The sequence below is a fragment of the Pseudonaja textilis genome, chromosome 6 (genome assembly GCF_049901715.1).
Source record: "Pseudonaja textilis isolate UNSWEBS1 chromosome 6, rPseTex1.2, whole genome shotgun sequence".
Taxonomy (NCBI): Eukaryota; Metazoa; Chordata; class Lepidosauria; order Squamata; family Elapidae; genus Pseudonaja; species Pseudonaja textilis.
The window spans coordinates 61,032,435-61,059,375 of record NC_141995.1 but is presented as its reverse complement, the minus strand read 5'-3'; the positions used below and the strand labels follow the sequence as shown (position 1 = coordinate 61,059,375).

Here is a 26,941-nt window from a genome sequence, read left to right as displayed (position 1 = left end):
TGCGGGGTGGTGTGGGGCAGCAGGCCGGAGTCCAGGAGCAGACGCAATGGAGGGGAGCGGAGAAAAAAAAAGGAATCCTTAGTCTCCTGTTGGACCCCTACAATGCAGGGGTTCTGCTGGGTGAATCTTAGGAAGGAAGGAAGGAAGGAAGGAAGGAAGGAAGGAAGGAAGGAAGGAAGGAAGGAAGGAAGGAAGGAATCAAGGACCTGACAGGCGCTAGGAAAAAGGGGGACTGAAGCCAGACTGAATGGAGGGAAAACAGTGAAGGGTCTTGGAGAGGTAAGCTGAGAGCCATGCAAAGACCCCTCAGGGCAGAATCCAGGGGCAGAGGCAGGTAGCAGGGATCAAAATGGGAAGCTCCTTGCCCACTGCTGCCTGCCTGTTATTTGCTATGGCTGGAGCCTCTGATAGCTTAAAAAAGTCCCTGCAAGGCAGTGTCTTCCTTTTTTTTTTTTCTTTTTATTTCCTCCCCTCCATTGCCTTGGCTCCCAGACCCCGTCCGGCCACCCCACGCCATCCCGCATCTGATTCTGACTGCTTAATACTGAATGGGTAGTTGGCCAGGAGGCACGTGCCCCAGTGCCAGAAGCTGCATACCACCTCCGTTCTCCTGCCACGCAACCCCACACACCACTGTTGCTCTGCCATGCCCTCCCAACGTCAGAAGCCATGTTCAACCGCCGTTCTCCAGCTTTAATCCCACCGTACGCATTGCCGTTCTCCTGCTGTGCCCCCTCCACCAGAAGCTGCATGCCACTGCCGTTGCACTGCCTGTGCATGCTGCATAGCCCCATAACCCCCATCAGCAATTGTAAGGTGCTTCCGCAGCACTGTGGATTCTGCCTGCCACCCGATTGGCTGGTGGCTCTTTGTCCTCTGGAGCAAAAAATAGAATAGAATAGAATTCTTTTATTGGCCAAGTGCGATTGGACACACAAGGAATTTGCCTTGGTGCAAATGCTCTCAGTGTACATGAAAGAAAAGATACATTCGTCAAGAGTCAAGAATCATCAGGTACAACACTTAATAATAGTTATAGGGTGCAATAAGCCCAGGACAAACAGTGTCTCAGCGAATGGGCCGGGCTGAAGGGTAAGGGCAGGAGTAGGATTCAATTTTTTTAACAACCGATTCTGTGGGCGTGGCTTAGTTGGTGGGCATTGCTTGGTGGTCATGTGACTGGCTGGGTGTGGCCAACTCAACATCACTCACATCGAGGCACGCATCTCCTCGCCTGGCCTCTCATGACTGTGGGGGATGCTGCAACAGTCGTAAGTGTAAAAAATGGTCATAAGTCACTTTTTTCAGTGCCAATGTAACTTTGAACGGTCACTCCACACAAGCACAGTACCAGCAAAGGAGGAAAAAAAAACAACTCCAGAGAAGTTCCAGAGACAGGAAGTCTAGTCCTGCCAAGAATGTCATAAGCGTTAACGGAGAGGCAGTTTCTGTAAGCAACACCAGAATGTTTCCTTCCCGCCTTCCTTACAGGATTAGCCCAGTAATTTCTTCTAACAACCAGTTCTCCAAACTGCTTAGAATGTTAACAACCGGTTCTAGCGAATTGGTGCGAACTGGTGGAATCCCACCCCTGGGAAAGGGGCAGAGAGCCAGAGGCCCATTGGCCAGGGAGAATGGCTGGGGCCGGGCCAGCAGAGGAGGAAAGAAAGAGAGGCTGAGGCTTGAGGCAAAGGAGGCACGGCCAAGGGTCTGTACCTAAATGCCCCATTCTGACTGAGAGACTGTGACAGATGTCTTTCTATCTGGTGCTTTTAAGGTACCAGCTAAATCATTCTCACAACAATTAACTTTGTCTCTATCAACATTCATTTGATCAGTAGTTTCTATGTCATTAGAACAGAGTCATGAGAATTCTGTTATTTAAACAAAGGCTTTTAAATTTTAATCCCTAGTTGAAATTTCACCAAAATGCTTTTATGTTTTAATTCTTTTAATTTTCTCATTTAATGGGTCTTCTAATACCAATACCAAATTATCTGTAAAAGCTCCCAACTTACAGGTCTCTGTTTAAATTTATATACCCTTTATCCTTTCATCTTGCCTCATATCTCTATTCAAAATTTCAAGGAACAAAAGGAACAAACTAGTATCTCCACAGGGTTGTGTTAATTCTCTGTTAACAATCACGTCTGGTTTCTGTGAGGTACAAATCAATTTTACCCATTTTATAAATTGTCTTTAAAGTGAGTATCTTCCAAAACTGTGAACAAAAAAGGCCAATTTAAATTATCAAAGGCTTTCTTCTCATCTAAAAATCAGAATAGAATAGAGCTGGAAGGGACCTTGGAAATCTTCTAGCCCAGGCCTGTGCTCAAACGGGAGAACTTACACTATTTCACATAAGTGGCTGACTAGTCTCTTCTTAAAATCCTCCAGTGATGGAGTGCCCACAATTACTGAAGGCAAATTGGTTAATTGTCGTCGCTGTTCGGAAGTTTCTCCATGATTCCAGGTTTCTTGTCTCCTTGATTAACTCCCACCCATTGTTTCTTGTCCTGGCCTCCAATGCTTTGTAGAATGATTTGACCCCCTCTCCTTTGTGGCAGCCTCTCAAAGACGGGAATACTGCTATCACGTCCCCACCAAATCCTGCAACCATTCTTTATATGTTTTAGTCTCCAGGCCTTGATCATCTTGGTTGTTCCTCTCTCAGCCTTTTCCAAGGTCTCAACATCTTCTTTGTCGTATGGTGACCAAAATTGGTTGCGGTATTCCAGATGTGGTCTTACTAGGATTTTAATAAAGTGGTACTAATACTTCACATGATCTTGACTCTGTGCCTCTTGTTTATACAACCCAGGATTGTGTTAGCTTTTTTGGCTGCTGCTGCATACTTGCTGACTCATGATTAAGTGATCGTCCAGTAAGACTCCAAGATCCCTTTCACAGTTACTGTTTCTGATACAGGTTTTACCTAATCTGTACTTTGGCTTTCATCTGGCTTGATTGTGCTTACTATACATTCACAGTATTATGGAACTTTTCCAGCACTCGCTTTTCTCCACATTAAAATCCATTTTCTTGGATAGATAGGGCCCATTGTTCAAGTCTGTCAAGATCTTTTTGGATCCTGAGCTTGTCTTCTGGGGTGTTGGCTATTTCTGCTAGCTTAGTGTCATCTGCAAATTTGATGAGTTCCCCTTCAATCCCTCATCTAAGTCATTTATGAAATTATTGAAGAGTACTAGGCCTGAGATAGAGCCTTGTGGTACCCCACTACTTACTTCTATACCTTACTACCAATACTTTGGCCACCTAATGAGAAGGAAGGACTCACTGGAGAAGAGCCTAATGCTGGAAAAGAGTGAGGGCAATAGAAGAAGAAGGGGACCACGGAGAATGAGGTGGCTGGATGGAGTCACTGGAACAGCAGGCGTGAGCTTAAATGGACTCCAGAAGATGGTTGAGGAACGTTGTCCATGGGGTCGCGATAGGTCAGACATGACTTCAAGATTAACATCAAAAACCATTAAGGACTACTTGTTGAATGCTGTTTGTCAGCCAGCTACAAATCCATCTGGTGGTGAGGTTTCTATCCCACATTTTTCTAGCTTACCAAGAAGTAGGTTGTGGTCTACTTTGTTGAATGCCTTACTAAAATCTAAGTTGGTTTGGCACGATCTGTTTTTAACAAACTCATGCTGGCTACTAGTTAAAACTTTATTTGCTTCTAATTGTTCACAGATCTGTTTCTTGATTATCTTTTCCAGGATCTTTCCAGGTGTTGATGTTAGAATGATTGGTCTGTGGTTTCCTGGGTCTGTTTTTTTTCCTTTCTTGAAGATGGGAACCACATCAGCCCTCTTCCAGTCCTCAGGTAGTTCTCCAGTGCTCCAGGATCTTTGAAAGATATGGCACAATGGTTTTGAGATAACATCTGCCAGGTCCTTCAAAATTCTGGGGTATAATTTGTCAGATCTTGGCGATTTATATTTGTCAAGGTCAGATAGGTGATCTCTTATCATTTTCTTGCTTATTTTAATTTTTATTTCTGGTTTGTCTTTTACAGTAGTTTTGTTGGTACGTTGGGCTATAATTTTGTGTGAAGAATGATGCAAAGAACGAGTTAAGCAGCTCTGCTTTCTTCCTAGTGCCTGTTACTTCCTTGCCATCTTCTCTCTTTAGTGGACCTACTGTTTCCTTGATTTTTTTTCTTGTTATTGATGTGTTGGAAGAAACTTTTTAAAATTATCTTTGACTTTCGCTGCAAGTGTTTGTTCATTCTGAGACTTCGCTTTCCTAATTTCCATCTTTTAATGTTCTGGCTATCTGCTGATAATCAGCCTTAGATAATCAGCCTTAGTCCCTCTTTCCCTCTTTGTACTTGTCAGAGAGATCTTTGTGCTGGTTTCTTCTTGAATTTCTTGTTCTTCTTTTTCAGTGGTATTGTGCTGGGCTGAGCTTTTATTATCTCAGTTTTCAGAGTTTCCCACACTTCTTGAGTTAGTGCAATATTAGAACAGTATAATGGGTATCTACTTTATGTGTTAACGATACAGTATAGAGACAGGAACAATATAACAGATATTTATATGTTAAATGACATTCATATTTTATCCTAACCTTGCCCATTTATTTGTTTGGGCCTCTAATAAGATTTCCAATTGATTCTCTGCAAGCTATGCTTAAAATTAAAACATGGCTTTAGAAATGCATTAACTAAAATTTTCTTACAAGCACTGGAGCAGTGTAAGGCTGAGTCTAAAAGAGTGATGGGGCATAAAATTTAGCTGTACAGATTGTTTGAATGAATTACTGAATGAATGAATAAAATAGACATTTATTATTATTTCATATTATTTATTAAATTTGCTTGCCACCTATCTCACCATGAGGTGAATCCACATATAGATTATGCAAATGGTTTCTTGATTTAAGCTTTGCAAGTTTCTGTCAACTGAGTATAGTATCTGCTTTAGATGTTAAGATATCGATTAAATAAATGTAACAGTTAATATGCTTAATATACTTCAAACAGGATTACAGAGTTAACATCTTCTTAAGACAGAAATGGAATGATCCTCGACTTAAGTTGCCCACTGATTGGAAAGGATCTGAATCACTAACAGTGGATCCTACCATGTTTAAATGTTTGTGGAAGCCTGATCTGTTCTTTGCAAATGAAAAGAATGCTAACTTCCATGATGTCACTCAAGAAAATATTCTTTTATTTATATTCCGTGATGGAGATGTCCTAGTCAGCATGAGGTACGTTATGTATTCTACTGATTATGAATAGTAGTAAGGAAACTCCATAACTGTAGATTTTTTTTTTGTTTTAAATAATTATATCCTATGTAAACAAGGTGCTATACAATCAGAAAATTGGACTGCTTTATTGGAACTCAAGTTAGAGTACTAGTTCAAAAAGTGAGCACTCTATTCAAAAAATAGAGTGATTATTCAGAAAGCTGAATAATCATCATGCCTCTTGCAAGCCACAAAATCAAAATGAAATATAATCGCTAATTGAAGTGCATGAACATTTAATGTATGTACATGGTGTGACTGCTTCTTATTTCCTAGTTAAATATTTTTCTGCTATGTATTTATATATTTAATAAAACAGATCAAAGAATTTGAAAAAAAACAATGCAAAAAAAAGAAGAAAAGGAGTGCAAGTGTACTATTAAATATGACTTCTTGTGCTTGTATACGGTATATGTTTTTAAATTACAAAATTTGTCTTTCTAACTTGTAGCCCATTCGAATTGCTTTCAAATTTCACTTTATATTTCCAGATTATCTGTTACTCTCTCATGCCCATTGGATTTAACTTTGTTTCCTATGGATACACAGCGTTGCAAAATGCAGTTGGAGAGCTGTATGTAACTTACATTTTACATATTTTACACAGGGGGTGGGATTCAAATTTCTTTACAATCAGTTCTGTGGGCATGGCTTAATTTGTGGGTGTGGCTTGCTGGCTGGCTGTGGCTTGGTGGTCACGTGACTAGCTGTGTGGCTTGGTGGTCACGTGACTAGCTGAGCGTGGCTTGGTGGTCATGTGGCTGTGTGGACACGACCAACTCAATGTCATTCATGTGAAGGGGTGCCTCGCCTGGCCCCTCTCCTCCCAGCCATTCCTCAACTTTACAGTTCTGTAAAAATGTTGTTCACCATTTTTTGACTTTATTATCTACGTACTATAGATGTACTTCCATGGACCACTGAAAGGAGGAAATGGCTCACATGCTTTACTCAAGAGTGTAGTATTACTAGTATAAATTCTAGTCAACTTTAGCAGAATATCCCATTTACTCCCACGAACTCTTCCTATTAAAATTTGATGTTTGTGTCTGTGTGTGCATGTCTTTAAATAGGCGTACACAAATAATTAGTAAGCTGCCCTTCTATATAGATAGACCTGGGTGTAAATCTGCATTAAATTCTGTGTTTGATTTATGTTTGATTTATCTTTGAGCAAAAAAACCTTCCTATAATAGCAGTAATGTAAATTGTACACAGGGCATGAATTTTTTTATAGACACTATTATTTCTTTAAGAATATATATGTTCCTTTTAAACACTGAAACATTGGATACACTTAAATAAAACAATTGCCTGGAAATAGCTAAATAAAAAGAAAATGCAGCAGCTAAGTAAAATGTTTCTAATTGACAATATAACTTAAGGAAGATGCAAATTCGGTATCAAAGTCTATCATAATTAGATATTTCCTTAGCGGAAGTATCGGAGTCTGCCAACTCCACATATTTTTTAGTTATTTGTCCCAGACTCAAGTTTATCAAAACCATAACTTGAAGAGTCATTTGCTACTTCTGGTTTTCAATCATCACTTCTTTTCCTTCTTTCTTGAATTTACATCAGTCAAAGTGTTTAATATCAGTAGAAAATCTTAACTTGGGGAGAGTGGATGGGCAGCCATAATGCTAGTTTATCCAAGACACAAATGCAATTATGTTTTAATGAGCATGGGATCTGATTGGCACGATGCTGGCAGGGAAACATGTAAGAAAAAAAACTATTTAAGAAAGGAAGGTTGAGAAACACTTTTAAAATTAGAAATGTATTACTTTGGCATGTGGACCAAAAACTTAAACTGCTTCAGATAATCTTCTCTTGGGTTCTTTAATACTCAGAACTTTCCAGAAGTGTATATGGAAACAATGAAAAACTGTAAAATGCGCTTCAGTACTAATGAGATATGATCATTATAAAAAAAAACCCACTCTGTAATAATTAACCTGACAGATTCTTAGACATGGTAAAAGAAAACCATGCTTGTTTATAATTATTGCATTTATTACTTTTTAACCACATTAACATCATCAACTTTTTTTTTTCTGTCCAAAACGTGCAGTTGGTTACACCACTGATGATTTGCGATTTATCTGGCAATCTGGTGATCCTGTTCAGCTGGAGAAAATTGCTTTACCCCAGTTTGATATTAAAAAAGAAGATATTGAATATGGCAACTGTACCAAATACTACAAAGGGACTGGTATATATTTTAATAAATTTATCTGTACAATCATTACCTTAAATGATGATTTATTCATTTATCTTAACATGAAAGGAATAGGTTATTAAGTGAATAAACTGATTTTGTCTATTGTTGCTTTTGCAGTCATGCTTGATTCAGGAAATCTGATTTGTAATATCTGTTTTAAATTTAAAAAATGTTAGTTATAGATAATGCTTTGTTGTGTTCTGTACTAATAGGTCTTGATAGTTAATACCATTCCAGATTCATGAGACATATAAATTACCATCCTCGTCAATATGGAGAGATACGTTTGTAATAGAAATGTGCTGATTCACAGTCACAACAATACGTCATCAATTCATTAATCATAATAATTCAGTTAATGGCTTCAGCCTCGAGGGAAGAGCAGCAAAATGAAGAAATGATTAAATTGTTAATATTTAATGGAAAAATATTTTTGCCTACAAAGATTTTTAAGAACACACAATGGAAGTAAAATCAATTCTTTGTAAACATAAAAATTATAAGTTTTATTTATCTTATAATTTTTTGGGGGGAAATGATTGATAGCACATGAATGTATAAAATTATTGTTTGCTAAGATCTTTTAGCTAACTCAACTCACTTTGTTTAATTGTAAATTTAACGATATATTTTAGCTTAATTAAATTATAAAGCAAATTTAATGCTGCAAAGCCAGAGATGCAGAGCGTATACTGATAATTTAAAATATATAAAATATAAAATATTTTTGAGTCTAATTCCTTGTAATAGAAGGGATATGTCCATTTAGTTTTATTGGCAAGAGTGCATTATTAATAATAATTAACTATTATGGTTAGACAAATGAAAACAAGGGCAGTAGCATCTATAACTACTGAACCACCACTAGTGCAAAGCAGGAAGCAGGAAAGAAGATCTGGAATCTCTAGACTTCTAATTTACAGCCTCAACAATTTAGTACAAGATACTCAACAACTTCATGTGAAATAGGAGTTAATTTTTTCGGCAATTGAATTCATTATAACAATAGTGTCGTTGTTTTTTTCCTTATGTCAGACCTGCTCCAATCTGATCCCTTGTGAAAGAAAAGCCTTTGACTCCCATTTGGTTAAAGCAAAGGGTTCTTTTCCCAAGGATGTTAGTTGCAATAAAGTCAAGCCAGTTGCTAGATGCAAAAATAGACGTAGGTTTGCCCCCAGACCATCTCTGCTTCTGTGACCAGTCTGCTTCCAGCCAACCAGTGATCACCAAGATGTTTTGTGAAGTCTTAATATATTTGCAGGTAATCCACGTATTTTTCAGGGTGCCTAGCCATGGGATGCTGGTTCAAACAGGATCGGGATGCTCCAGTCCTTATCACGCCACATTCCCCCGCCTCCCTATTTCATATCATGTACATACAAAGCTTTATTGCCCTTTCATCCTCCCCCGTTTCATCCTTGCTTCCTTCTTCCCCCTTTCGTCCTCCCCCTTCTTCTTTCAATAGCAACATGCCTTCGAGGCCCCAAGCCAAGCCAGGCAGGACTGACATTCTCCTCCTCTTGACAGAGAATTCAGTCTTGCAAGAGGAAAAAATAGAAGGGAAGGGCAGCTTGTCAATCAGCAGCTCGGCGTCCCTCCTTCCCACATCGGAAGCAACCCGTGGATCATCAGCCTGGGCTGTGCTCACATGATGCCAGTTTTGGGGCCTCTTTCTTTTCAGGGGCGCATCTTCATCATCCAGAGCTTGGCTGGATCAAGCCAGGTCGATTTCCACTTCCTCTGCTAGAACATACCAGCCCTGGAGGGCGCCTGGAAATGCAGGCGCTGTAGATCTCATCACTTAGCCAAATTCGGAAATATTTGATCAGGATGTCTTTTGCGTCCTGTCTACCTTGCTGGCACTACTACTGACGCTGGTGCAGGCTGGGCCGTGGGGCCAAGTGCTAGGATGGTTGCAGTTGCTGAGGTGCTCGCTGCTGCTGTTGCAGAGGCAGAGGTCGTTTCCCCCTTGCTTGCCAGGGCTGGAGTTGGCCGATCAATGGGATGTGCCACCCCCGGCTATGACTTCTCAAGCTTTGAGACTACCAAAAGGCCTCCTCAGGAACTTTATGGCTTGCTGCAACATCCAGTCCTTTGGTTCACGCTTGCGCTGGCTGCCCAGGCCCCCATGGGTGAAATGGTGACTTTCATGAGTTTCTCTTCCCATGCTTCTTTTTTCCCAACTCCAAGGAACCATCAGGGTCTTGGTGGGTCTTCCTCTCCCGGCCCTCCAGATAGAGCTAGCTCTCCAGGATGAGGTTTTGAGGATGCTTCCCTCTAGGCCTTAATCTCTTCCTAGTTGCTCCCTTGAGTTGACATGGTTTGCACAGTTCCTGTGACAGAGGCAGTTTCCTCTCCGTGTTGACCACAATTGCAGAGCTGACTGAATGTCAGACCTGCCCCCAATCCAATCCTTTAGGAAAGAAAAGCTTTTGGCTCCATTTGGTTAAAGCAAACGGTTCTTTTACCAAGAATGTTGGTTGCGGTAAAGTCAAGCCAGCTCTGAAATCTACTGCACTTGCTAGATGCAAAAATAGATGTAGGTTTTTTCTCCAGCCCATCCTTCCCACCATGACCCGTCTGTTTGCAGCCAACCAGAGCTTGCCAAGATTCTGGGGAACCCTGAGATGTTCAGGGGTAATTCGCGTATTTCTCAGGGTGCCTGTCCATGAGATGTTGGTACAACCAGGGTCCGGCTGCCCTGGTCTTTATCCTCTTTCATTCCCCCATCCGTATTTCCTATCATACGCAAAAAGTTTTATTGCCCTTTCATCCTTCCCCCCTTTTTCCCCTCCCCCCCTTAATCCAGTTCACTTCTTTTGACGGTAGGATGCCTGTTGAAGCCCCAAGCCGAGCCAAGGAAGCGCTAACACCTCACCATATCTCTGTCTTCCAAAACTAGCTGCCATTTTGTATATTTGTTACTTCAGACAATTATTGGAGTGAATAATGGGAAGACACACACCTGCACAATAAATATCTACTACATAAGGGTCATCTACTGCAATTATTTGTAGTGGGTTGAGGAAAAACCCTAATTATATATTTTGTATTGGCAATTTTTTTTTCAGAAAACATATTTTAAGAAATAATGGCTCAGCTATGGCACTACTGGTCCTCCTGTTCGTTTTTATGGTTGTTAGAGTCAAAATATTTCACTCATTCATGCCTTGCTGCCATCGTTCTTTCTCCTCTTTTAATTTTACTGCTATAGTAATACAAGTGTTCTTTTTTTTGTCCCTGGAAAATTTACTAGCTGGCAAGTGTTTAGTTGCTGTGCACAATGCAAAACATTGTATTTGCAGTGCACTCATTTCTGTCAGCCAATTGCACATCAACCTTTTACTTTAGAACAAAAGCATCAACTGGCATATCCAAAGAGTACATCCAATGACTTCCTGTTGCTCTTACTTGCAGTATAATCCCAAAATGGAGCCTGATACAACTGAGGTCTCACTGTTATTCATACTTTCAGTTAAATGCGAGTTAGCTGGAGTTTGAGCTGCCAGTACGTCTTTTTCCAAAAATAAGCTTTATTAGGATAGGCTCAGAATTGGTTAAAGCTTCAGGTAAATTAAAATAAAAAGTTAAAGTGGCATGCATCAGTAAACCCAAGTGATTTAACTTGCTAAAACATCTAGAGCTTTGTGTTTTCTCCAAAGGCTATTACACATGTGTAGAGGTGATCTTCACTCTGAGAAGACAAGTTGGCTTTTACATGATGGGCGTCTATGCTCCTACGCTACTCATTGTTGTGCTTTCATGGCTATCATTCTGGATCAATCCTGATGCAAGTGCTGCAAGAGTGCCATTGGGTAATCTATGTTTCTGATATTGTTAGCATTACTTAATGTCACATATCCATTTGCAGTTGCCTCAGTAGCAAGACATATCATGGATATGAAAGCAACTGTGTTCTCATAGCATGTTCTTCATTGTCATTCCAATCTTCTCTTTTTCAGTTCCATATTTGTTGCCTCCACTTTTTAAAAGACAAGAACTCTAGCCTTTAAAGCAATTTGTTCCTGTATCTACTCATTATATCACCAGGGACGTATTTGAGTGCAACAGTGAGTAGAAAACTGAAAGGGATATAAATTTTGTCTGGGAGTGGAATAGGGGATTATTGACACCCAAAGTACCAGAAAAACAGTTGTTTTTTACAAGATATGATTCTATATAATTATGGGCTTTCAAAATGCTATAATGTTAAATATTGAGTAGGATGCTATACAAATAGAATGTTTCATGAAACTTACAGAGAACTTTTCCTCATGTTTATTTTCTCTAATTATGTGTTAGAAAACAGACTTAATCCTAGCTAAAAGTGATCTTGGAAACAGCAGGTTGTTTTTTTGACTTCTTGTCATGGCTTTAAATCACTGGCAGCTATCTTATAATAGGGCTGACAATGGTACTTAATATAAAATGTAGATAGAACCTACAATTATTTTAGTTTCTCGTGGCAGCTATAAACCTTCCTATAGCAATGTAAGATAAATGGCCCTCCAAAAGAAAAAGAAAAAAATAGGCAATGGATCTTCTGCTGAAAACAGATCTCAACATTTCTTGATCAATCTGTAAAGTCTTAGAACAGCATTCCAGAGAAATAAAGTTTTAGTGGGTTTAGTTTTCATAAATGAAAATGAGAACTAATCCCATTTTTTACATTTGCAGTCTGCTAATCCTATTTTAACTCTTTGCTATTTTCAATTTATCAAATTCTTCTTTCAGAAAGAAAATAAAACCCAGTTTGATCAGAGCATGTCTTGGCTGTTTCTGATACTTCTATATTTTGATTTCAAAGCAAAGTTGCTAGTGCTTCAGGTATTTAGGACATCAGGTAGACAGACAGACAAAGAGACAGACGTACATATATAATAGATAGATGGTAAGTCAAAAGTTAGATCTCATTTGAAATTATGTGAACTGATTCTTTCCATCGTTGTGAGATTGAATTTTTCACTGTCAGTTGAAGATAAATGGAAACCAGCTGCATTCTCTTCAGATATGTTGGAGAAACACTAGCTAGTATGTCCCCCAAACTGATGCTGCTGGAACAGGGAAGTCTACCATAGGATGCAGATTTTCAAAACACAATATTATTAGCCCTTAGCTGTGAAAGAGAGGCATTTTAAAATAAAATATATACTTTTAAAGAGAATAATCTATTTAAACAAACTCTTTAGATTTTTCCATGATGTGCAAAATCAGTAGTCCAAGCTTAATTGCTACATTGTCCTCAGACAAACCTGTACGCCTGTCTGACACTCGGGTTTCCAAGTCACTCCATATTTTGTGATATCCTAGAATTCGATTTGATTGACAGCTTGCAAACTTACGTTAAGAAAAAGTCACATCCGCAGAACAATATATATCATGATAAATAGAGTTGCTAGTAACCAAGAGAAACCATTTCCAGCTGTTAGTGCTATATAGCTGCTCAAAATGATTATGTCTCAATTGATTTAATCAGTTCCATAGCTCACCCTCTACGTTCATATTCATCTCTGCAACACATGTGGTTCATCAACAACTTCTATTTCCTTTGAGGAAATACCATCATTTAGAAAGCGGAGCAAAAATGTTTTTAAGGTTAGCAAAGTGGAAAATGGTTAGCAGTGCAACAACGTCGTAATTACATCGTATATTGCTGGGTTTTTTTATTCCTCTTAGGCATTTTTTCAGTGCTCAACTTGGCGTCCGAATGTACCACCCTGGCTGCTGAACTCCCCAAAGTGTCTTATGTGAAGGCCTTGGATGTATGGCTGATTGCATGCCTCCTTTTCGGATTTGCTTCACTGGTTGAGTATGCAGTGGTCCAAGTCATGCTGAACAATCCGAAGCGAATTGAAGCTGAAAAGGCAAAGATTGCGAAGGCAGAGCAAGCGGAGGGGAAAGGTGGAAATGCCGCTAAAAAGAACACGGTGAACGGCACGGGCACCCCGGTGCACATCAGTACTTTACAGGTAGGGGCCTTTCTTGGTATCGGTGGTGGGATTCAAAAGTATTTTTTTTTACCTCCGGTTCCGTGGGCGTGACTAGGGGGCGTGGATAAGGGACATGACCATGTGACTAGATGGACATGGCTTTTGGGGATTTTTTTGCTTTTTGCAGCAAACCCCCCGGGGGTTTGGGGCCTTCTGGGCCTCAGGCAAACCTCCCGGAGGAGGGGCGGTTGGGGGAGTCTTCTGGGCCTCAGGCAAACCTCCCGGAGGAGGGGCGTTTGGGGGCCATTTTGGGCCTCAGGCAAACCTCCCGGAGGAGGGGCGTTTGGGGGGCCTTCTGGGCCTCAGGCAAACCTCCCGGAGGAGGGCGTTTGGGGGCCTTCTGGGCCTCAGGCAAACCTCCCGGAGGAGGGGCGTTTGGGGGGCCTTCTGGGCCTCAGGCAAACCTCCCGGAGGAGGGGCGTTTTTGCTCCCAGAAGGCTTCCCTAGGGCTCAGGAAAGCAGAAAAACTGAGCCCGCGTTGAATATTTTTACAAACGTCCCAAGGTGGTGAACATATACAACTTATTTTCCCCACGGCAGCAACAACCCCGTGAGGTGGGTTGGGCTGAGGGAGACTGGTCCAAAGTCATCCAGCTGGCTTTCTATTAGTAAATTAAATTATACACTATATTATACGCTAATTATTAGGAAAACTATGTAAAATTAGATGCAGTACTAAGAAAATATTTAGGTATAAAAATTACAATTGCTTTCCAATCAGGAAAATATGTAGTCTAGATAGCATTCAATTTTTTAGGAAAATAACCTGTTCCATGCATAGCTGGAAAAAATTTACTTATCTAACACCCTCTAGTGATGCTTTATGGGATCATCAGCATCCATAATATATTATATTTCTCCTGCAAAATACAGTATATATGTAAGGTACTTTTCTGAATTGAACTGATAGACCCATATTTAATGGGGCGTTATAATTTAAAAATATAAATATACTTTACTTCTGAAAAAGAGAAAGTTGTCTTTGTTACAATTTTTCCATCGCCTGGATTTTTGTAGTTCAAACAGAGTTTTCCTAACATATAAAAAGTATGAGGTTTCTGCATGTACTGTAAGTGTCCATATGATCAAGTTATTTCCCTTTGACGAAATACATCATTTGAAAGCAAAGCTTGAAATTATTCCCATTTCTCAGGTCAGCTGAATCTGTGTTTCCATTCTCACCTTATTAGATAAGAAATGTATTTTTATCAGAAAGCAAACTCTATTTTTTCTTGTCTGTCAACAATGGCTAAGTAGAATTGAATCTGCATTTTTCTGGCTAAATCAGCATTGTATAATTATGTTCTTTCTGAGATCTTTGTTATTAATACCTTTCTTGATATCCTTCTTATAGCTAACTATTAGAACTCCCGTTCAAGAACTACCCTATTATTTTGAAATAGGATGCAATTCATATTTTTATCATAGTGATACCCAGATATTGTACATTCTTTTCAATCTTAAAAAAAAAGTTTTATTCATCCATTTTGTTTGATCTTTTATTTTCATATTTTTGCTAACTTCTTGAAACCTGCTAATGCATCAATTTTTTTCCCCACAATCTTTTCATCTTATCTTATGTTTCTCTTCAGTATTTCAAGAGCCAAAATAAACAGAAGAGGAGACAGTCAGCATTCTTTCTTGTTTTGGTTTAGTACTTCACAGTTTTGCTGGGTCTCCATTATCAATTATTTGTGTTTTCTATGAAATGCCGATTGATCTTACCCATTTTATAACATTCTCTCCATAATTCAGATCTTCCAAAATCTTGAACAGGAAGGTCCAGTTCAAGTTGTCGAAGGCATTCTTCAACAACTATGAAAATCAATGTGACTGGTTTTTCATATACTATATTTCAAAATGTCCAACATTTAAAGGATACTTCTAACATTGTCCTTTAACTATTTTTAGGTAAAAGCTCACAATGATCCTCATGAATAACTTGCAAAATTATTTTCATTCTATCAGCTACAGCCATGATGAACAATTTGTAATCATTATTTAATAATAATATTGGCCTCGAGGCAAATGAAATATGAAAAATAAATAGATAAACAAATAAGTTTCTTGTAAAGTCAAATCTTGTTCCTCTTTGTATTAATGCTAGATTGGGCTCTTTCCAACTCTCTGGAAACTTTCCTCCCTATAGGATAGAGTACATAGTATTTTGTACTCATCCTCAAACCAATTATAATAAGATTATCCATCTGGTCCAGGCATATTTTCTGGTTTAACCTGTTCCCAAAAAGTTGTTGTAGGTCACTTGTAATCTTTATCTGTTCTTCTGTAATACTTGTAAATTTTGTTTCTTGAAATACCAATCTGTTTTCTCTAAAGGGATGTCACTTCCTTTACATAAGTTAGAATAATATCAATAAAATGATGTTTGTATTGACCAGTAATACAGTATTTTTTCTTGTAAATATCATTTTTTTTTCTTTTTGTAATCCATCTGCTAGCCACTTCCCTGAATTATTTGCAAACTCAAAATATTTTTGCTTTATATAATTTATTATGGATTTAATTTTATCCTGTCTGTGTCTCTGAGGAATGGTATTTTAAAGAATGGTGCCCACCGTGGAGAAGTGCTCTAGCTAGACTATTCCCAATAGAAGCACAGTATCAAATGTTCCTTCTTTGATTTTTTTTTTAACATACTGAGTTTCCATTTTTACTGAGCTCCTCATCATGAATTCAAGATTTACTTTCAGGGTAACTAGTGCTAGTAATGCTTTTTCCATTTATTACAATGATATAATATAAATAAACTATCAGAAATACTATCCTCTTATACTAAATTCTAATTTAGTCTTTTTTCATGAAATTAGATATTGGAGATAGATTTGGAAGTGATAAATAAAAGACTGAATGAGATAATGGAGGATAAAAGGTGATGATGGGATGTAATGAAATGTATGGTAAGGGATGAAATCAATTTTTTTCTAATGGGTTTCAATTCTCACAGTATGAAGAAAGACCTGAGTTTCTTGTAACACTACATATATTAACTAGGTCATTAATGCAATAATGTGTGTAACTATTGCTGTGTAAATTTCACCATTTATAAGTAACTCAGTCTCTCACATTCCCTTTCACTATTTATCCTTTGTCTGCTCTCTGATAACTCTGTGTCTGTGTTTCTCTGTGTATATAATACTTTTTATTACATAAACAATAAATTCATCAGTAAAACAAGACATTCATCAGTTGAAGTGGATTGTTGTCTATGAAAATTTAGGCAATATTAAAATGTCTGTTCTGGCTGCTTCTTATTAATCTGTATTACCACTAATTTGGTTTGTGTGGTGTTACTATAGTACTGCATACAAACAAATGAGACAGATTTCCCAAGATTCAAGACTCATTTGAAGAGCAGGTGGACATTTTGATTAGGCAATCCTCTGTATAACTCTACTTCATGTGCCATTTAAAACCATTTCTAGAACAAGAGTGTACTCATTCACAATCACTCAGGCATTGCTCATCTCTCCATTGGGCTTTTGCAACTCATTCTACATGGCGCCATTCTTGATAATTGCCCCAAAGATGCAGAAGGTCTAGAATGTAGCAGTTCAAGTAGTTTTCTCGTTTTGCCTGAGAAACACCGATATTGATTACCAGTTGATGTCTGTGTTCAATTCAAGATGATAGTTGTCATGTTTAAAATCTTACACGGGTCAAGAACTGGTTATCTACAGGATCATATTCAAGCCACATTCTTCAGGTGTTGCCCCAGACAACAAGGGATATGCTATTCTTTCTTGGGGTAGTGTTCCACATGAGCACTGGCATTCAGGAAAAAATGACCCAGTTCCTCCAGAAAGCCTTTGAAGATTAAGAATAGTTTCCCTTCCCTAAGTACAGTAAGTGATTGTTGATCTTGGATTTATGGGTTATTTATTGTTTTTTCTTCCTTTTCATGCTCTCTGTTTTATTCTATATTATTGGAAGCTGATCAGAACCTCATTTGGGAAGGGGAGAACTTTGCCACATATAAATTGGAAAACAAATATATCTTGAAGAGCTGTGGCAGAGCAGTGGTTAGAATGCAGTATTGCAGGCCACTGCTTACTGCCAGGAATTTGATTCTCAAGGTTGACTTAGGTCTCCACCCTTCCAAGGTTGGTGAAATGAGGTCCCAGATGGTTGGGAGCAATATGCGAACTCTGTAAACCACTTAGAGAGGGCAATAAAGCACTATGAGTATGTACATAGAGTATGTACATACTCTTTCTCTCTACGTTAAAGTTATGTTTACTTCGTTTATATAGATCCACTCAGATGGATCTACACAATATATAAACAGAATTTCTAATTAGGTTGTACTTCTACATGATATTTTTGTAAGAGTTGAACAAGATCTTTATATGTTACAGAGGTGTGATAACTGGGGATTGCTATTTTAACAATGCATTAACTGGTATACATCTTTTTCACTTATAAAATTAATAAGATGCAATGCCTTGCTTCATTGAATATGATTTACAGATATTTCTTTGCTGAAAACGATGCAGGGAATGTTATTCCTCACTGTGTTTTTAACCCTAAACATGGCATACTCATATCAAAGCCAAAGAATGAATAAAAATATAAAGGTCTGACTACTTGTACTCTTTATGATGGAGGTTGAGAGCTAAAAGGGTAACAAAAGGTTCTCAAGATAAGATAAGCTATGATTAGAAAGCTACAGGGAAGAACAGGGAAAAAGATAGCAAAAGTAGCATAATTGCAAAGAAAAAGAAAAAAAAGATTCGTTTCAAAAGGCCTAAAAGAGCTTGTTTAATTTAAAAGATTGATTAATCCCACAGCATAACGAATGGAAAGGAGATGTGAGGAAAATAGTCACGGCTACAAAAGTAAAGTATAAAAAAGTTTGGTAATATGATGTAGTATGAAAGCCTATGATGAGGAGAAATACATATATAATACTGATAGTTGCAAAGAATAAGAATTACTAAAAATGTGTGTTGTGTAAATAAAAGGCACAAGGTTCAAAACAGATATTTGATCTCCTGTATACACTCAGAACTCCTGAAAATAAGAAAGTAAGTGTATTTTCCATTTTTGATTTAGAAAAAGTAATCATGGAGTAGTTGAAATGATTGTTGAATGCAGCAAGAGTAGTATATAATGGAAATAAAGTTTGTGTGGACAGAAATATTTAGCAATTGTTTTAACATTCATCTGAGTGTGCAAGTAGGATGTGTGATGTTTCCTTGGTTATTTAATATATTTATATATAATCGTATAAGGAATACTTGCAGTGATAGAAGAGAGAGCATGTTGGTTTGAGACATGAGTGGACATGTAATCTTGTATGCAGGTTATTCTGTGCTATTGACTGAGAACTGAGATCTGAGATGATTTGCAATAAATGTTAAATAGATTGAATACCACAACAAGGAGTATTAACAGTGGTGAGATTCAAATAATTTAACAATCAGTTCTCTGCCCTAATGACTGGGTGGGAATGTGACTGGGTGGGCATGGTCAACTTGATTGGTCTCACCCTTAGGAAATTTCTCCCTAGTCCAACTCACAGTAAAATAGGACTGTTCCAATATTTAGAATAGAATAGAATAACAGAGTTGGAAAGGACCTTGGAGGTCTTCTAGTCCAACCCCCTGCTTAGGCAGGAAACCCTACGCCACTTCAGACAAATGGTTATCCAATCTCTTCTTAAAAACTTCCAGTGTTGGAGCATTTACAACTTCTGGAGGCAAGTTGTTCCACTGATTCATTGTTCTGACAGGAAATTTGAGGGGCTCCTACAAAAATGAGGGAGTCAGTCTATTTTCCAAAGCACCAAAAGGCACAACCAGAAACAATGGATGGAAACTAACCAAAGAGAGAAGCAACCTAGGACTAAGGAGAAATTTCCTAAGCGTGTGACCAATCAACCAGTGGAATAGCTTGTCTTCAGAAGTTGTGGATGCTCCATCATTAGAGGTTTTCAAAAAGAGTGAGGGAAGTACACCCCAAAAGGACAGTGCCAGAAACCACTAAAACAATGCAGAAAACTTAAAACAGCCATTCCTCTAAAAAAAAGTCAAGCCCAAAGCAAATGCAACAGCTGAGAGAGAAACTAGGAGCAGGCTAATTGAAAGCCTGGGCATGCTGCCAAAGGCCATTAAACCTTCCAACTCTATTATTCTATGTTCTCTATGTTCTAAATTGGGTGCTTCATAGCAGAAGCAATACAGCTGGTTGGACCATACATGCATTAAATTCACAGCCTGTATATCAAGCTGCATCATTGTCCCTTCCTGTATCTTTTTCCCCAGGAAGAAACAAGAAGTAGCCAACACTGCAGCAGCTATAAAAGATATTGGGGAACTCCAGGGAGTATCAGCTGATCACAGAAGTGTTACTTAATACTCGTTATAATGAAAAGGAATCTTATCCTTCTTCCTGAAGGAAAAAGGTTAATCCCATCCCTAGATGGGTGATTGATGGGTTTCCCTGTCCTAATCCTGTCAGTTTCTGTTGTTTATTGACTTGATTCAGCTTGTGGCGGCTGCATTCTAGCTGCAACTGTTAAGTGGTTCTTGGTTGTCTGCCCTGAGCTATTAACTGAAGGGAAGGGAGGGAGAGAGAGAGACAGAACCACTCTTGCACTTTATTTTTAAGTGGCTCTCCAAACTGCATAAGCAATTAACTAATGGTTCTGGTGAACAGGTGAGAACCAGCTAAATCCCATCTGTGAGTATGAATCTGAAAAATAATGTATCAAAGTCTAAAGTAGCTTGTTTAATAGATACAATGGAATTAATAATTGCTGATTATATATAAATTTCAAAAAAAAAACTAGTATAGGTAACTTAATTTAGCTGGATGTTAATAACATGGAAAGACAGGTGGAGAATTTTTATGATATGATATGTATTAAAATACTGAGAAATGTATCATCTTGGTGAGGAAAAAATATCAAACTAGAGTGCATTTTGTCTACTTTGACATATGTAGGTGAAGGTTGGATATGTTAGGATAAACATAAAAGTTAAACATTAAACACAATAGAAATGGGTTATTTAATAAACATGTTTCTTGAAACAGGAAATTAAATCAGAAAATGATGGAAGTTTGAATAAATATGTATAGAATACAAAAGTATATGACCAGTATGAAGAAATCCATATATTTCTTCATACTGGTCATATACTTTTGTATTCTGTTCATATAGAAAGAATTAATAATAATCAAACTATGATGGAAATTTAGTGGAGAAAAAAAAAGGGAAGACTGAGAAAGGCATGGTTGGATGAAATTCATATAATAAAATGTATATATGAAGTGGTATATGAATACAACATAAGCAAGGATTATTTTCAATGATGAAAAGTTGGAGGAATGTTGAAGGATATAAACCAAGTTTAGTTATATCTGATTTTCTGATTACACTCCATTAATTTATTTGGCTTTGGTTCCATTCTGTGTAAAATCGCTGGCCGCAAAAGGGAACATTGTGGTGTATTTGTATATCTGTATTTAAAATGTTAATAAAAATGTGAGCTGAAACAACCGTGTTAGTAATTTTGACATAATGAATGGCAAGAAATGAAAACAAAGCTGCTGCCAATATATGATTGTAGAGAAGATTTGCATTGTTAGCTTTTTCAAAGCCAGAAAATATATATTTTATCATGATCATTATGGGTAATATCCAATTATCTAAGACTGAATTGATTATCTGCTAAAACCATAACTTGGGCATGTAATGAAGAAATGTATAAAATGAGTTTCTCCATATGTAGTAATATGTAGAGAATAGCAATAGCATTTAGACTTATATACCGCTTGTGTATGTGCTGGTTTTGCTTCTACTATTGATTGCTAGCAGTGTGTATTGTGCTGTGGGTAGAATCCAACATTGTGAAACAATATGCGATATATTTGTACAATGCGACTTCCATCTTTTTTTCTTCTACATCCATTTAAAATATGTTCTGAAAGTGAACTTTATGGAATAATTTTTGAATGCATGGAGTATGAAGGAAGCTGAAAAATTACGGGAAAAAATGCTCTAATTATTCCATGACAGAGTATTTCAGTTAACAGAAAAATAGATATTTTTCAATCTATTATCCATTTTACATATTTAACATTTATCTTTCATTATTTATGCAGTTTCTGTTCTCTTTTCATTAATATTACTGAAAATGTAATGGTTTTTTTTTCAAATCCATGCTGTAATTCTTTGACTGATAAACATAATTGTTAGTCAAACTGAGTACTTGAGACTTTATTAACATGAAATTTAATTAGTTTTATACTAACAGAACTCTTGCCTGCTTGATAATGATGATTTAGTACAACCAGGATAATATATATCCTGGTAGGAATATAACCAGGAAGACCATGTTGGATGGAATCTGAACGGAGCTGGAAATTTATTTAAAGCATTTGTGTAACACATTTAATAATCTAATTTATATCCGTTTATAAAGCACATTCTAAAACCTTGGCAACTTTAAGCCTGGTGGACTTCAACTCCCAGAATTCCCCAGCCAGCTTTGCAACCAGGATAATATATTCTGGTAGCTTTGCTGGCTGGGGAATTCTGGGAGTTGAAGTCCGCGAGGCTTAAAGTTGCCAAGGTTGGAGACCCCTGTTCTAAAAGACAAATTATTTCATTGAGAAATATTTTAAGTTACAGTATAGAAACAAGATGGAAATCCTGTCTGTGTAGCACTCATCTTTGGTAGGAACCCAGTCTGAGCTGCAGGTAATGTTGGAATTCCCTCAGTTAGATACTGCATGTACTGGAGAATTTCAATCACCATATATCTTTATGACAGGGTCAAGGAGGTCCCAGAATGTCATAGTCTCCAGTGCAACAGTGAGCCTCTCCCAGGTAACCATGAGTATGAGCCACGCAGATAGAAAATATTGGATCAGGTTTTTGCTTCAGAAAAGTTATATCCTCTGAATGGGAAAGCAATTGGTGGTGCAGAAAGCAATTAGAATGCAATACTGTAGGGCTGACTCACTGCTCACTCCAGTAATTTGATTCTGAACTGCTCAAGGTTAACTCAGCCTTCTACCCTTCTGAGGTCAGTAAAAGTTAAGACCTTGATTATTGGGCCTAATAGGCTGACTCTTTAAAATGCTTAGAATGGGCTGTAAAGCCCTAAGAAGTGGCATATAAGTCTACGTGCTATTGCTATTCCAATAAGTACAAACTGAGACTTAGAGCCGAGAAGTACCATGAGTGATAAAGCTTTTCTCTAAGAGTCACTTTCTGTTTGTAGATGTCACGGTACTCTTTAGTTTATTGGGTCTCAAGAGATGAAGAGAAACAAACAATGCCAACAGCGCTAGCTGAGAGACAAAAAGTGAATCTGAATTTGAGTAAGAACTCCGTTTTTGATCCTTCAGTTTGGCAGTAAGGATGATGAAGTGTTTTTTTCCACTCTGTATCAGTGATGGTGGTTAAAGTTATTTTGATCTTTTAAAGTAAGAACTTGACTTCTGCAATGTTCTGGAAGGATCCTTGGCTGATGACATGATTCAGATTTGGCAGTCTTGATTCCTTGTGGGCAAGGTCTGAAATAGTGTCCTGGACAGTGTCTTGTGCTGTCATCTGGATTCTTTTCAGTCTATTGGTTCTCATGAAGTGGTTAAAGCAATCTCTAGCAATGAGCCTGCCACTTGTGTGCCAGGGGTTATACCCCTATTCTTCCTTTGGCTTCTTTAGGAGTGAGACACATCTGGATTTCGGAAGTAGTCAATACCTATGTGGCGAAAAGAGTTTGTGCGTGTAAAGAGGCTTTGATGCACTAGCTTTTAAAGAGGCCTTTAGACAATACCAACCAATCATAAACTTCCCTTTTTAGGAAAAGCTGATGAGATAATGTGACTTCAGCTGTGGAGCCCTTAAGAGGGAACCCCTTTCGTGCACAATATTCAGATCTGGTGAAAATTAAAAGAGCATTGGCTGCCCTGGTAGACTAACTATGTCAGGACCTAGATGGTGTCGTGTACGTTTCCTAGTCTTTCTTGGCCTCTTACTGGCATTTAGAGCTATCGATCATAGTATTCTTTTTGACTCTCATGCAAGGGTTGAATATGCTTCTTGCTTTGATCGCCTTTCTTACTCAGTAGGCTACTCAAATTAGTGACAGATTCAGTTCCTCATTCGTCCGAGCAGATACATATCTTTTTAATATCTTCATGATTCCATTGGAAGAGCTTATACTTTTCTCAGGATCCTTATGAGTTGTACGCTAGCATCTGGGCCGAGCTGTATCATGGAAGTCTTGACACAGTGTTTAGAAGACGTGGAAATCTAGAAGGGACAAAACAAATTAAACCCTAAAAAGTTGGGGTTAGCTGTTAAACCTTTATGCAAGAATACTGCTCTAGTTATAATTTAGAATGATGTTGCATCCCAGCTGAAAAAGCAAGTGTGATTTGGTTGTCCTCCTTGACCTATCTACTGATTTAAAGAGGACTGAGGCTGTGGCCAGGAGAGATCAAAACGCAGCTGCCTGCATGGTGCAAGGGGAACCATTTTGGTTAGATTATCCTTACATTGTGAGTACTGCATTGGTTAATTATCATGCTTCGAGGGACCATTCAAAGTGTCATTTTTTTGACCTTTAAAACACGACTTGGTTTCACCTCTAGCTACATTTAAGACTGCCTTCTCCATATAGAAGCAGCCCATCATGTGGAAATTTAATTTGGTGAGTCCTGGACCAATATTTTGAATTTATGGTCTCCCACATATAGAATAGCTTCTCCCACTCAGCACTTCTTGAAGCTAGACAAACTCTGACTCTAACAGCGTTCTGCAAAGTGATGTAAATGTAATTATTCAATAGGACTTAGAGACTTAAGAGTTCATATTTTGTTGCATCTACAACTATGTCTGGGAATGATGTTACTGAATTTCTTTAATTTTATGGTAATATCATGAATGTTTACATTTTATTATGGTATGTTTTATTATTGTAAACATAATTTTTTATAACCAAAAATATAAAATTCAATTACAATAATTGATCGAAGCAAATAAAATGAAAACACGGAAGGTTGGCATCTGAATATTAGAATAAAGCAATAACTGATATAATTACAGGGTCCTAGTAACAATAGATACTAGTTAAATTAAAATTCATCCTATATCTAATACCTAATCCATACTGAATTAATTTTATGTTCACATGTCCTAAATGTGTAATGAAATGCTTCAACAAACTCACAACTTCTCCTGCACTGTTTTTATAGGTGGGGGAGACCCGATGCAAAAAAGTTTGTACCTCCAAATCTGACCTGAGATCCAATGATTTCAGCATTGTTGGAAGCTTGCCAAGAGATTTTGAATTGTCAAATTATGACTGTTATGGAAAACCCATTGAGGTCAACAACGGTCTTGGGAAGTCTCAGGCAAAGAACAACAAGAAGCCGCCTCCTCCCAAACCTGTCATCCCATCAGAAGCAAAGCGAATCGATCTTTATGCAAGAGCACTATTTCCATTTTGCTTCCTCTTCTTCAATGTCATATACTGGTCTGTCTATTTATGATAATCTCCTTTTTAAAAAAAAAAAAAAAGTGTGTGCAATATACACCATTTCATTACATCATGAAAGGCCACCTTGCAACAACTCTTTGCATTTGCAAAAAAATATACTGAATATTAGAAGCCAAATGTGACTATAATGGGTAAGGGAAATGAGAATCGTGATTTTGAAGGAAAGCATGACACTGCAATGTCTGTGCTTGATCAACTGTTGTATATAAATGTACAGCATACGCATCTTGCTTTAGGAGTATATGAAAGACAATGCATACTACATATTGGACAACACTCCCTTGTGACATAATCAAGAATTCAAGTGTTTCTGACAATGAAATTGAAGTGCACGCTGAGTATCAGTAAGATCAATATTCTAGTATATGTAGTATTTTTTTTAAAAAAAAACTCCTTATGACTTTCAAGGAAAATACCCATTTTTCTTGTATAAAGTTAAATGGCACTGTGAAAGAACAAGCTGATGTTGTAATTCAAAATGTGTAGACTTTGTAAGTGAACAAATTATATATTACGCTGATCTTGTCTATGTGAAAAATAAAGATCAGAGAATTACTCATTTTGCAAAATCATGTCATTTGTCAAAATCACACTGTTCCATCATAATATTTGATGAAATATGCTGCTTATCTTCATGTTTGAAGATGTTTGGGTCTGAAAACTTTATTTCTATGAGTATAACCAGTAAACCTAGTCAAACCCCAAAACTGAAGATACACTAGTACTTGACAGCAGAAAGGCTTCTATAGGGCAGCATGAATGCTAAATACGACAAGGGAAAGGAAAACAATCTGAAAAATACTAAAATGTTGTTATTAATACTTCCATAGAATATATTCAAAGTAGTACTGTTATTTTAATGATAGCTATCCATAAAGGTATATTCTCAATACGCTCAATTACTCAATTACTTGAATTTCACACAAATAACATAGACCTACCACAGTCACACAGTTTTACTGATCTGCTTCTTTATATATCAACACTCATACCCAGCAAGAATTTGAGAAATCAAAATCAAAGATTTATATCTATTCATAGAGATAATACGGCCTGTTTTTTCTTGTCATCGCCACTTATTGTACCCTATGACTATCGTTAAGTGTTGTACCTTATGATTCTTGATGAATGTACCTTTTATGTACACTGAGAGCATTTGCACCAAGTTTGTGTTTCCAATCACTCTTGGCCAATAAAGAATTCCAATTCTTATATCCTCAAAAACATGGAAAGAGAAGACACATAACCCTGCATTCCACATAGGTAGAGTGGAATCCATGAACATACAAAAGCTTCTAAAGATACAAACTGTAAATCTGTACAGAGGAAAAAAAAATCATTAAGGAAAGGACCTAGGAGATACAACAAGACAACTACAGATGCACACAGTTAATCTAATACTCAGTGGATCATACGTAACAAGAGCAGGATTTCAAGTGTCATGTGTTTGCGCATCTGTTAAAAGCTGTAGTGGAAGAGGAAACTCCTAAGACTCGATAAAATAAAAAATGAAAACATAATAATTCAGGTACACAGCCAAAGAAATAGCAGCATCTCTTGGGGCGACTCTTAATACCTAAACACTGAAATAAAAGAGTACAGAATTTGAAATATCATTCTAGCCTAGATAGAAAATAGAAAATAGTTTATCTGCTTAATCACCCTAGAATCATTTCAAGGAATTATATGTTAGAGTAGGAATTCCTAAAGGTTTTGCCATCAGGCCCAATCTTTAATCTTAGGGGTACACACACACACATACCCCTAAAAAATCCACACAACAAAATGAACACCAATGAACAATGAAACTTTAGGAAAGGTGGATTATTGTTAAAAATGCATCTAAAAGGTTCTTAACAGCTCCCCTGGACACTAACTGTACCTCCTCAAGAGAGGCACACCTCACAGTTTGGGAAACC

The 26,941-nt window shown here is 37.6% G+C and overlaps 1 protein-coding gene across 3 annotated transcripts in view; it reads left to right on the top strand.

Annotated features, from left to right (window-relative positions):
* The window catches only part of GLRB (glycine receptor beta), a 43,170-nt gene extending 17,593 nt beyond the window's left edge, over positions 1-25,577 (top strand). For 2 of the 3 annotated variants that reach the window (XM_087936678.1, XM_087936680.1), the window contains 6 exons: positions 5,000-5,229; positions 5,763-5,845; positions 7,346-7,486; positions 11,158-11,310; positions 13,172-13,464; positions 24,718-25,577. In XM_087936678.1, coding sequence (XP_087792804.1) covers positions 5,000-5,229; positions 5,763-5,845; positions 7,346-7,486; positions 11,158-11,310; positions 13,172-13,464; positions 24,718-25,014 — 1,197 coding nt within the window. In that variant the 3' untranslated portion in view covers positions 25,015-25,577. The remainder of the gene's footprint in view (positions 1-4,999; positions 5,230-5,762; positions 5,846-7,345; positions 7,487-11,157; positions 11,311-13,171; positions 13,465-24,717) is intronic. The other variant, XM_087936679.1, reaches the window with a different exon arrangement.
* The last annotated feature ends 1,364 nt before the right edge of the window (positions 25,578-26,941 follow it).